General features: G+C 40.1%; 1 protein-coding gene across 3 annotated transcripts in view; it reads right to left on the bottom strand.

Moving 5' to 3' along the window:
* sf3b3 (splicing factor 3b, subunit 3) overlaps positions 1 to 13036 on the bottom strand; it is a 112141-nt gene that overhangs the window by 56596 nt on the left and 42509 nt on the right. For all 3 annotated transcript variants that reach the window (XM_034176960.1, XM_034176958.1, XM_034176959.1), the window contains exon 17: positions 10615 to 10737. In XM_034176960.1, coding sequence (XP_034032851.1) covers positions 10615 to 10737 — 123 coding nt within the window. The remainder of the gene's footprint in view (positions 1 to 10614; positions 10738 to 13036) is intronic.

The following is a 13036-nucleotide window of genomic DNA, read 5'->3' as shown; positions in this document are numbered from 1 at the left end:
TGGAGGAGTGGACCAAAATCCCTGCTGCAGTGTGTGCAAACCTGCTGAAAAGCTACAGGACATGTTTGACCTCTATAACTGCAAACAAAGGCTACTGTACCAAATATTAACATTGATTTTCACAGGTGTTCAAATACGTATTTGCAGCAGTAACATAAAAATAAATTATTAAAAAAATCATACATTGTGATTTCTGGATTTTTTTTTTTTTTTTTTTAAGATTATGTCTCTCACAGTGGACATGCACCTAAGATGACAATTTCAGACCCCTCCATGATTTCTAAGTGGGAGAACTTGCAAAATCGCAAGGCGTTCAAATACTTATTTTCCTCACTGTATGAACAAAGCCGGCCAAAAGGATATTCAAATTACACGGTCGCTTAGGGCCCCCACGCCACCAGGGGGCCCCCAAGAGGACAGAGGAATCATGATAAAGTACGTAAAATTTTAAATAATTAATAATATTGAATAATTTAAACAAAATGGTATTTCACACATATTATTGATTTATATATTATTTTCATGCTTGACAACAACAACACTAAGTTAATCGATTCCTGCTGCTGGCTGCTGCCACTGTTTGGCAATTCAGATATGTACCGCTTGGGCGGTTGATAACTAACGTGAGAACTTAAGTGAGTGCAAGTCGGCATGTCTCAGAAAAGGAATTTTCCCTCTGGAGCACAGAAAAGAAAAAAGAAAGTTGGTTGAACAAAGGTACATTTGCATGTCCACGACTACAATATTTTTTGTCATAACCAAACCTTCCATTCAGTTTATGCTCTGGATAGATTAGCTGGCTAACTGACAAAATGCGACCAATAGCTAACAGCTTCAGCCGAATGGAGCTTTTCCTAACTCAAATTGATCAAAAGCTACTTTAAAGGCACAGGAAAGACTCACAGTGCTTGCACTTATTACCGTCAACCACAAAGTTGGCCATGACATCTCTTACATTGATGTCATGAATGACTGCCTCCAGAAAAGATAGGAGACAAAGACTCTGAATGTTATGTGAGTGGAGGCAGTGTATTCTGCTAAGGACAAAATAAGAAGGGTAAATGTCTGAACATCAGTGGTTTATTTTAGGTTGGGGTTCATATTTTCACCATTGCACATAGTTTTTTTTTTCGTAAGAGACTGTTCATTTTCCATCTGCTGTTATACAACCCCCGGCAAAAATTATGGAATCACCGGCCTCGGAGGATGTTCATTCAGTTGTTTAATTTTGTAGAAAAAAGCAGATCACAGACATGACACAAAACTAAAGTCATTTCAAATGGCAACTTTCTGGCTTTAAGAAACACTATAAGCAATCAGGAAAAAAAAATTGTGGCAGTCAGTAACAGTTACTTTTTTAGACCAAGCAGAGGGAAAAAAAAATATGGAATCACTCAATTCTGAGGAATAAATTATGGAATCACCCTGTAAATTTTCATCCCCAAAACTAACACCTGCATCAAATCAGATCTGCTCGTTTGTCTGCATCTAAAAAGGAGTGATCACACCTTGGAGAGCTGTTGCACCAAGTGGACTGACATGAATCATGGCTCCAACACGAGAGATGTCAAATGAAACAAAGGAGAGGATAATCAAACTCTTAAAAGAGGGTAAATCATCACGCAATGTTGCAAAAGATGTTGGTTGTTCACAGTCAGCTGTGTCTAAACTCTGGACCAAATACAAACAACATGGGAAGGTTGTGAAAGGCAAACATACTGGTAGACCAAGGAAGACATCAAAGCGTCAAGACAGAAAACTTAAAGCAATATGTCTCAAAAATCGAAAATGCACAACAAAACAAATGAGGAACGAATGGGAGGAAACTGGAGTCAACGTCTGTGACCGAACAGTAAGAAACCGCCTAAAGGAAATCAAATCAATTTTATTTAAATAGCGCCAAATCACAACAAACAGTTGCCCCAAGGCGCTTTATATTGCAAGGCAAAGCCATACAATAATTACGGAAAAACCCCAACGGTCAAAACAACCCCCTGTGAGCAAGCACTTGGCTACAGTGGGAAGGAAAAACTCCCTTTTAACAGGAAGAAACCTCCAGCAGAACCAGGCTCAGGGAGGGGCAGTCTTCTGCTGGGACTGGTTGGGGCTGAGGGAGAGAATCAGGAAAAAGAAATGCTGTGGAGGGGAGCAGAGATCAATCACTAATGATTAAATGCAGAGTGGTGCATACAGAGCAAAAAGAGAAAGAAACACACAGTGCATCATGGGAACTCCCCAGCAGTCTAAGTCTATAGCAGCATAACTAAGGGATGGTTCAGGGTCACCTGATCCAGCCCTAACTATAAGCTTTAGCAAAAAGGAAAGTTTTAAGCCTAATCTTAAAAGTAGAGAGGGTGTCTGTCTCCCTGATCCGAATTGGGAGCTGGTTCCAGAAGAGAGGAGCCTGAAAGCTGAAGGCTCTGCCTCCCATTCTACTCTTAAAAACCCTAGGAACTACAAGTAAGCCTGCGGTCTCAGAGCGAAGCGCTCTATTGGGGTGATATGATACTATGAGGTCCCTAAGATAAGATGGGACCTGATTATTCAAAACCTTATAAGTAAGAAGAAGAATTTTAAATTCTATTCTAGAATTAACAGGAAGCCAATGAAGAGAGGCCAATATGGGTGAGATATGCTCTCTCCTTCTAGTCCCTGTCAGTACTCTAGCTGCAGCATTTTGAATTAACTGAAGGCTTTTTAGGGAACTTTTAGGACAACCTGATAATAATGAATTACAATAGTCCAGCCTAGAGGAAATAAATGCATGAATTAGTTTTTCAGCATCACTCTGAGACAAGACCTTTCTGATTTTAGAGATATTGCGTAAATGCAAAAAGGCAGTCCTACATATTTGTTTAATATGCGCATTGAATGACATATCCTGATCAAAAATAACTCCAAGATTTCTCACAGTATTACTAGAGGTCAGGGTAATGCCATCCAGAGTAGGGATCTGGTTAGACACCATGTTTCTAAGATTTGTGGGGCCAAGTACAATAACTTCAGCTTTATCTGAGTTTAAAAGCAGGAAATTAGAGGTCATCCATGTCTTTATGTCTGTAAGACAATCCTGCAGTTTAGCTAATTGGTGTGTGTCCTCTGGCTTCATGGATAGATAAAGCTGGGTATCATCTGCGTAACAGTGAAAATTTAAGCAATGCTGTCTAATAATACTGCCTAAGGGAAGCATGTATAAAGTGAATAAAATTGGTCCTAGCACAGAACCTTGTGGAACTCCATAATTAACCTTAGTCTGTGAAGAAGATTCCCCATTTACATGAACAAATTGTAATCTATTAGATAAATATGATTCAAACCACTGCAGCGCAGTGCCTTTAATACCTATGATATGCTCTAATCTCTGTAATAAAATTTTATGGTCAACAGTATCAAAAGCAGCAATAAGGTCTAACATAACAAGTACAGAGATGAGTCCACTGTCTGAGGCCATAAGAAGATCATTTGTAACCTTCACTAATGCTGTTTCTGTACTATGATGAATTCTAAACCCTGACTGAAACTCATCAAATAGACCATTCCTCTGCAGATGATCAGTTAGCTGTTTTACAACTACCCTTTCAAGAATTTCTGAGAGAAAAGGAAGGTTGGAGATTGGCCTATAATTAGCTAAGATAGCTGGGTCAAGTGATGGCTTTTTGAGTAATAGTTTAATTACTGTCACCTTAAAAGCCTGTGGTACATAGCCAACTAATAAAGATAGATTGATCATATTTAAGACAGAAGCATTAATTAATGGTAGGGCTTCCTTGAGCAGCCTGGTAGGAATGGGGTCTAATAGACATGTTGATGGTTTGGAGGAAGTAACTAATGAAAATAACTCAGACAGAACAATCAGAGAGAAAGAGTCTAACCAAATACCGGCATCACTGAAAGCAGCCAAAGAGAACGATATGTCTTTGGGATGGTTATGAGTAATTTTTTCTCTAATAGTTAAAATTTTATTAGCAAAGAAAGTCATGAAGTCATTACTAGTTAAAGTTAAAGGAATACTCAGCTCAATAGAGCTCTGGCTCTTTGTCAGCCTGGCTACAGTGCTGAAAAGAAACCTGGGGTTGTTCTTATTTTCTTCAATTAGTGATGAGTAGTAAGATGTCCTAGCTTTACGGAAAGCTTTTTTTTATAGAGCAACAGGCTCTTTTTCCAGGCTAAGTGAAGATCTTCTAAAGTAGTGAGACGCCATTTCCTCTCCAACTTACAGGTTATCTGCTTTAAGCTGCGAGTTTGTGAGTTATACCACGGAGTCAGGCACTTCTGATTTAAGGTTCTCTTTTTCAGAGGAGCTACAGCATCCAAAGTTGTCCTCAAAGAGGATATAAAACTATTGACGAGATAATCTATCTCACTCTCAGAGTTTAGGTAGCTACTCTGCCCTGTGTTGGTATATGGCATTAGAGAACATAAAGAAGGAATCATATCCTTAAACCTAGTTACAGCGCTTTCTGAAAGACTTCTAGTGTAATGAAACTTATTCCCCACTGCTGGGTAGTCCATCAGAGTAAATGTAAATGTTATTAAGAAATGATCAGACAGAAGGGAGTTTTCAGGGAATACTGTTAAGTCTTCAATTTCCATACCATAAGTCAGAACAAGATCTAAGGTATGATTAAAGTGGTGGGTGGACTCATTTACATTTTGAGCAAAGCCAATCAAGTCTAACAATAGATTAAATGCAGTGTTGAGGCTGTCATTCTCAGCATCTGTGTGGATGTTAAAATCGCCCACTATAATTATCTTATCTGAGCTAAGCACTAAATCAGACAAAAGGTCCGAAAATTCACAGAGAAAGTCACAGTAACGACCAGGTGGACGATAGATAACAACAAATAAAACTGGTTTTTGGGACTTCCAATTTGGATGGACAAGACTAAGAGTCAAGCTTTCAAATGAATTAAAGCTCTGTCTGGGTTTTTGATTAATTAATAGGCTGGAGTGGAAGATTGCTGGTAAAAATAAGACTGTATACGTCCTCAGTATAGCTAAATAAATAAATAAATAAATCATGTCAGAAATGAGTCCAGCTTTTGTTCTCTCTTCCTGCTCACAGCCTCCAGGCAGCACAGTGGATTGGTTTTGTGTGTGCGTGGGCGCGCATGAGCATGCGTGGGCGCAGACGAGTGTGTGTTTGCGACGTGTGCATGCACAAGCATGAGTGCACGTGTGCGCGCATGCGTGCGTACTAGGGGTGTAACGATGTCGATATTTCATCAAAATCGATCTAAATTATGTCATGGTCTCGAGCCTCGAAGTCAAAAAGGGGATCGACGATCCTGCCCCCTAAGCTACGCAAGCGACGCAGTACACTGTAGCCGACGCCGCTAGTTTGCTAACCTGCAGAGTATGTCACCATGGCAAGTGCAGATAAGGATGCCTTACTGGAGCTGGAAGCAGCTCCTGCTTCTCTTAAATCAGAAGTATGGAAATATTTTGCGTTCACGGTGAGTTATGTCGACAGCGTTCGCGGTGTTGACAAGAAGACAACAGTGTGTAAAATGTGCTACACGCGTGTACCTTACCCGGCTACGGGAAACACAACGACATGGCTGGATACATTCGCCGTCATCACAAAGATGTTGATTTGGCTGGAAAAACATCATCATTGGTCCAGCCAACTATTGACTCTTCGTTTGTAATGAAACTTGCAGAGACCTCAGCTTGCGCTAAAACAATAACTAACGCTATAGGGCTATTCACAGCAGCAGACCTGCAGCCTTATTCAGTGGTGGAAAACGCTGGGTTTAAACATTTAATTAACGTACTTGAGCCACGCTACAGTATTCCCAGCAGGTCGCATCTTACAACCAAATTGTTGCCCTCCATGTATGAAGATGCTAAAGAAAAAGTTTTGAGGGGTCTAAGCACTGCGGAGTCAGTTGCCATAACAACAGATGGCTGGACCTCAAGAGCAACTGTGAGCTACATTACAGTGACAGCACACTACGTCAATAATGATTGGGAGATTGAAAGTCCAGTACTTCAAACTCGCCCTATCTATGAATCACACACAAGTGATAATTTGGCAGAAGTGCTAAAGGAAGCAGCATTAGAATGGAAACTGGATAAACAAAATACAACCATCCCTGTGACCACTGATAATACCAAAAACATTGTCAATGCCTCAAGTGCAGCTGGATTGTCACCGCATATAGGGTGTTTTGCACACACAGTAGACCTGGCATCCCAGAAGGGGTTGGGTGTAAACCAGATTTCTCGTCTTTTGAGCAAAGTCAGGAGAGTCGTCACCTTCTTTCATAAGAGCACGACTGCAGCAGTTGTCTTAAAGGCCAAACAAGAGATGCTCCAGCTTCCTCCTCACAAGCTGATTCAAGACGTCACTACAAGGTGGAACTCCAGCTATGACATGCTCAAACGCTACTTAGAGCAACAAGCTGCTGTTTATTCTGCACTCACAGAAAAGATGTTAAAAAGAATGCCAAAGATCTCATCACACTCTCTGATCAAGATGTGACTGTTCTGGAGGATGTGGTTGAGGTTCTGAAGCCCATGAAAACAATCACAACTCTATTGAGCTCAGAACAGCAGCCCACTGTGTCTATGATCCTGCCACTCAAACACTCCATTCTCACAACAATGAAACATAGTGGCACAGATTCACAGATTGTGAAGGATGGTAAATCTGCTATAGCAACCAACATTGAAGGGAGGTATTCAGATCCCAGTCTTCAACAGTTCCTGAATGAGCGCACTGCCTTGGACCCTCGGTTCAAGTCTTTACCCCATCTGGATGACCCCTCTCAGAAAGAGATATTCAACAGTCTGGCTGAGAAAATCCTACAAAAGCATCCCACACAGGTATGTGACAAACTGAAATTCATATGATGAAATGTCAGCTATTAATAGTGATGCAAAATTATCTTGTAATTGAAATACTGATACATTTATAAATTTATATTATTTTTTTAGACTCAGGCCTCAGGAAAAGGGACCAGCCAATACCATGCAGAGAACCCAGAAACTGCAGCATCCAGTGAAGGCAGCCCCCCAGCAAAGAGAATCACACTCAGTGAACTGTTTGGTGACTTTTATAGCACAGCCTCCACTACATCAACACCACCAAAATCATGGCCTGATGTTGTCAAGGAGGAGATTGAGCTATACAGGATGGCAAAAGTAATTTCTGTGGATGCAAATCCACTGAAATGGTGGAAAAACAATGAGCATCAGTACCCAAATTTGTCCAAGCTTTCCAAACATTATCTTGCTGTGTAAGCAACAAGTGTAGCAAGTGAGAGAATGTTCTCCACAGCAGGGGACATTGTGACTGCTCATAGAGCAGCCCTTTCGCCAGAGAATGTGGACATTCTCATCTTCTTAAACAAAAACTTGAAAATATAAAAATACCGTTGTCTTGTCTAGCCACAAATATGTTAGTTTTGGTACCTTAAGGAGCATCTTTCTTTCCACATAAAGTTATATCTTTGTTAAAGAAAAATGACAGTTGTCATTCTCAGGGACCAAAAGTTTTATTTTTTTATGTTCAACTGTTATAGGATAGAGTTTAGTTTGTTATGGCTCTAATTGTTCTATTACTTTGCACATGACTGTTACTGTATTTTTTTATTATTTTGTTATGTTGCACATTGCTATTTTAATAGTGTACACTGCTGCTACCAAAAAAAGCCACTAGATGGCAGCTACCCTCTATGACCTCTAATTTTTGTTATTAAGTTTTTTTGTTGTTCCACTTGACTGAGAAGATTGTTACATTATATCTTAATTAAATTATTAAAATTTTACCATTAGTGCCTAATGTGATGTATTACAAAAAGTATCACTTATACCAAGCCCACCTTTGATGAATCAAACCAATGACTGATCATAGACTAATCTAAAACTAGCATAGGCCTCTCTGTTGTAAGAAAAAGAAAATCCGAGAATCGAATCGAGTGACCCTAAAATCGAAAATAAAATCGAATCGAGGATTTGGAGAATCGTGACACCCCTAGTGCGTACACGTGCACGAGGACGTGCACACGTGTGTATGCGTGATCACATGTGCGCGTGTGCACGTAAGAGTGTAATTTTACCAAACGTATGGAACCAAATTTGCACTCTAAATGGAACCAAGCCGCACTCTGAATGCAATGCAACACTAATGGGATGAATTAATCCATGTCATGTGACATACAAGCACCAATCAAATGACAACAATCCACTCAGCCGTTATATAATTAATAATTAAGAGCCTGTTCTTTCATATATTTATGAATACATTTTACCACAATGCAGTTGTTTTTTTAATGAGAACTCAACCTATCATTCTTTTTGAGTTCTACACATGTGGTGATACCTTATTTACACCAGGATGTTAATAAAAATCAATGCTGGCTATTCTCAGAATAAAGTACTTATATCCACAGTTTCAAACTGTATAAGTCAAATGGTGTCCACTTTATGGTCTTCTCAAAACATTAAAATTACTGTTCTGGATGCTCAGAATGCATCTGAGCTATCTAGAAACCCTTAAAATTAAATTTAAATCGTTAAAATTAAATTTGTTAGTTCTAAAAGCAATCATAATTTTTTATAGGAAAACGTTATATTTTTATTTCTCAAACAAATGTTTGGGCCTGAAAACAGGTTTTGATCTTTGGTTTCATTCTATAATACTGGTCTTATTTTTCTACTAAGGTTTGAACTTTGAGAGTGTTTACACAGGAGAGAAAATTGAGAAAATGTGTGTAGTGAGGGGTTTTACAGCCTTAAAACATCTATAATAATTGTAAAAAATAACGCTGACTACTTTGCGGATTTCACCTATCGCGGGCTATTTTTAGAACGTAACTCCCGCAATAAACGAGGGACCACTGTAACTGGATTTTTATCAGAGTGCTTCCAAACAATTTCGGAGCCCGTGCATCCTGTCCAGCCATGGAGGAATTGCTCCATCTAATGGAATTAAGTTCTAATGCGTGGACACGCTGCGCAAGCACACTGGACGTTTCCTGTTCGGCCACAGAGCAGCAACATCCAATGAAACTAAGTGTGAATATTCACACCCTTTGCTCAGTACTTTGTTGATGCACCTTTGGCAGCAATTAAAACCTCAAGTCTTCTTGAATATGATGTCACAATTTTGGTGCACTTATCTTTGGGCAGTTCTGTCCATTCCTCTTTGCAGCACATGTCAAGTTGCATCAGGTTGGATGGGGAGCGTTGACGCACAGCCATTTTCAGATCTCTCCGGAGATGTTCAATCAGATTCAGGTCTGGGCTCTGGCTGGGCCACTCAAAGACATTCACAGAGCTGAAATGAAGCCACTCCTTTGATATCTTGGCTGTGTGCTTAGGGTCACTGTCCTGTTGAAAGATGAACCGTCGCTCCAGTCTGAGGTCAAGAGCGCTCTGGAGCAGGTTTTCATCCAGGATGTCTCTGTACATTGCTGCCTTCATCTTTCCTACAATCCTGACTATTCTCTCACTTCCTGCCGCTGAAAAACATCCCCACAGCATGATGCTGCCACCACCATGCTTCACTGTAGGGAAGGTGCCTGGTTTCCTCCAAACTCAACAGACTAGAGAATTTTGTGTCTCATGGTCTGAGAGTCCTTCGGGTGCCTTTTGCCAAACCCCAGGTGGGCTGCCATGTGCCTTTTACTAAGCAGTGGCTTTCATCTGGCCACTTCACCATACAGGCCTGATTGGTGGATTGCTGCAGAAATGGTTGACCTTCTGGAAGGTTCTCCTCTCTCCACAGAGGAATGCTGGAGCTCTGACAGAGTGACCATAGGGTTCTTGGTCACCTCCTTGACTAAGGCTTTTCTCCAGATCGCTCAGTTTAGATGGGCGGCCAGCTCGAGGAAGAGTCCTGGTGGACCCACACTTCTATTTATGAATGATGGAGGCCACTGTGCTCATAGGGACCTTCAAAGCAGCAGAAATGTTTCTGTATTCTTCCCCAGATTTGTGCCTTGAGACAGTCCTGTCTTGGAGGTCTACAGACAATTCCTTTGACTTCATGCTTGGTTTGTGCTCTGACATGCACCGTCAACTGCGAGACCTTATATGTAGAAATGTGTGTGCCTTTCCAAATCATGTCCAAATTCAATCAACTGAATTTATCCTAGGTGTACTCCAATTATGCTGTAGAAACATCTCAAGAATGATGAATGGAAACAAGATGCACCTGAACTCAATTTTGAACTTCATGGCAAAGGCTGTGCATATTAATGCACATGTGATTTTCCAGCTTTTTATTTTTAATAAATTTGCAAAAATCTCAAAAAAGCTTTTTTAACCCCCCCAACATCATTATTATGAGATATTGTGTTGTACAAGTTTGAGGAAAAACAAATTTTACCCATTTTGGAATAAGGCTGTAACGTAAGAAAATGTGGGAAAAAAATTAAGCATTGTGTATACTTTCTGGATGCACTGCAAGTTTTCAAATCCGGTCAAGCGGATATGTGGCCTGCTCCGTAGCTCCACCACAAATGACTGCCTTCGAGGTCCAAACCTTCTTTCTCCTCCTCTAGGCTGCATATTGCATCATAATTATTGCTTCAATCTATATATCTGGCCTAATTCTATCCAGTATTTTCCAAGAAAGCACAAAAAGGGCTTTGATTCACTTACAGCTTCCTGTCCCTGCATCCTAACTCTGAAAAGTTTGACAGGCCGAGATCCCAGGTAACGTGTTCTGGTGTCTGACAAGTCACCGGTCACTGGGTCCAGAACAGTCCTCAGCAGCACACCATTCTGTGAAAGTGGATAAACAAACATATGCACACATCAAGTGTGGACAACATAGATAAATCATCAGATTAAGGGCTGTAATTTCAACACACACATATATACATGTACAAATATATATACACTCAACAAAAATATAAACGCAACACTTTTGGTTTTGCTCCCATTTTGTATGAGATGAACTCAAAGATCTAAAACTTTTTCCACATACACAATATCACCATTTCCCTCAAATATTGTTCACAAACCAGTCTAAATCTGTGATAGTGAGCACTTCTCCTTTGCTGAGATAATCCATCCCACCTCACAGGTGTGCCATACCAAGATGCTGATTAGACACCATGATTAGTGCACAGGTGTGCCTTAGACTGCCCACAATAAAAGGCCACTCTGAAAGGTGCAGTTTTATCACACAGCACAATGCCACAGATGTCGCAAGATTTGAGGGAGCGTGCAGTTGGCATGCTGACAGCAGGAATGTCAACCAGAGCTGTTGCTCGTGTATTGAATGTTCATTTCTCTACCATAAGCCGTCTCCAAAGGCGTTTCAGAGAATTTGGCAGTACATCCAACCAGCCTCACAACCGCTGACCACGTGTAACCACACCAGCCCAGGACCTCCACATCCAGCATGTTCACCTCCAAGATCGTCTGAGACCAGCCACTCGGGCAGCTGCTGAAACAATCGGTTTGCATAACCAAAGAATTTCTGCACAAACTGTCAGAAACCGTCTCAGGGAAGCTCATCTGCATGCTCGTCGTCCTCATCAGGGTCTCGACCTGACTCCAGTTCGTCGTCGTAACCGACTTGAGTGGGCAAATGCTCACATTCGCTGGCGTTTGGCACGTTGGAGAGGTGTTCTCTTCACGGATGATGCGAAGGAGATGTGTTGCACTGCATGAGGCAAATGGTGGTCACACCAGATACTGACTGGTATCCCCCCCCCAGTAAAACAAAACTGCACCTTTCAGAGTGGCCTTTTATTGTGGGCAGTCTAAGGCACACCTGTGCACTAATCATGGTGTCTAATCAGCATCTTGATATGGCACATCTGTGAGGTGGGATGGATTATCTCAGTAAAGGAGAAGTGCTCACTATCACAGATTTAGACTGGTTTGTGAACAATATTTGAGGGAAATGGTGATATTGTGTATGTGGAAAAAGTTTTAGATCTTTGAGATCATCTCCTACAAAATGGGAGCAAAACCAAAAGTGTTGCATTTATATTTTTGTTGAGTGTATATATATATATATATATATATATATATATATATATATATATATATACATATACACACACACACACACATATATATATATATATATAAACACACACACAGGCTGTAGATTGGGTAGTGTTCATAAAATAGGTAGCTGACATTTGGGTGGTAATAAATTAAGCAATGAGTTTGAATGCCATGTCAGCCCAGAATTTTTTTTAGAACTTTAGACCTAAATTTTTAGAAGAACTCAATCCTTTTATTTCCTGTTAATTATGTAATTTTTAATGTTAATTTACTGCCTTAATGTATTTATAAATTGTTTAGGTTCTTATCATATACACACTATTACTGTTATTATTATTATTACTATTAGTTATTATTTTATTATTCGGTTTTGTTATTTGATAAGTATTTTCACTTTGTGTCATTCATGCATTTTTAACAGTTACAATTATATGCACTTACACTCATGATTTTAGATGATTTACTGCCCCCCTACTGGAAAGGCGTGCGAGTCCAAAATGTAACTGACAACGTTGGCTAATATTCATAGCTTCTCCAAATATTCATAGCTTCTCCAAAAACTATTAGTCCTATCAGTGTTCCGTTTTGACACCATTCATCTTTGACCCACAATGCATAAGCATGCCAAATAGCAAATATCAGCTGTGCTCTGTTTGTCCCTGATTGAAGTTGCACATATGCACACACTGATGCCATAGGCAGGTGGCTTTAATTTGATAAGCAAAGACAGTGGCTGGAGACATTAAAACACTAAACATTTCACTCATGGTACCAAGATGAAACTTAGGTCACTCATGGTAACAGCAACATGAGACTTATCTTAACTGACAAAAACACAATAAACCATTAACACTAACAGTTTAACATAAACCACAATAACAACATTTAAAACCTCAAAACCTCTAACTCCCATTGGGCATTGCAGCACAGCATCCATTGTTTATTGGCACTAATTAACCACTCTCTAAGTCTGATATGAAAATTTTAATGGGCTTTTTCCCCTCAAATATCAGAGACAGATTTTTTTTCAAATATTTGCTGCTCCCCACCCCCCTCC

Source organism: Thalassophryne amazonica, chromosome 8, assembly GCF_902500255.1.
Source record: "Thalassophryne amazonica chromosome 8, fThaAma1.1, whole genome shotgun sequence".
In the NCBI taxonomy this organism is placed as follows: Eukaryota; Metazoa; Chordata; class Actinopteri; order Batrachoidiformes; family Batrachoididae; genus Thalassophryne; species Thalassophryne amazonica.
Note: the sequence above shows the minus strand (reverse complement) of the source record. Positions and strands in the feature narration are given on the sequence as shown.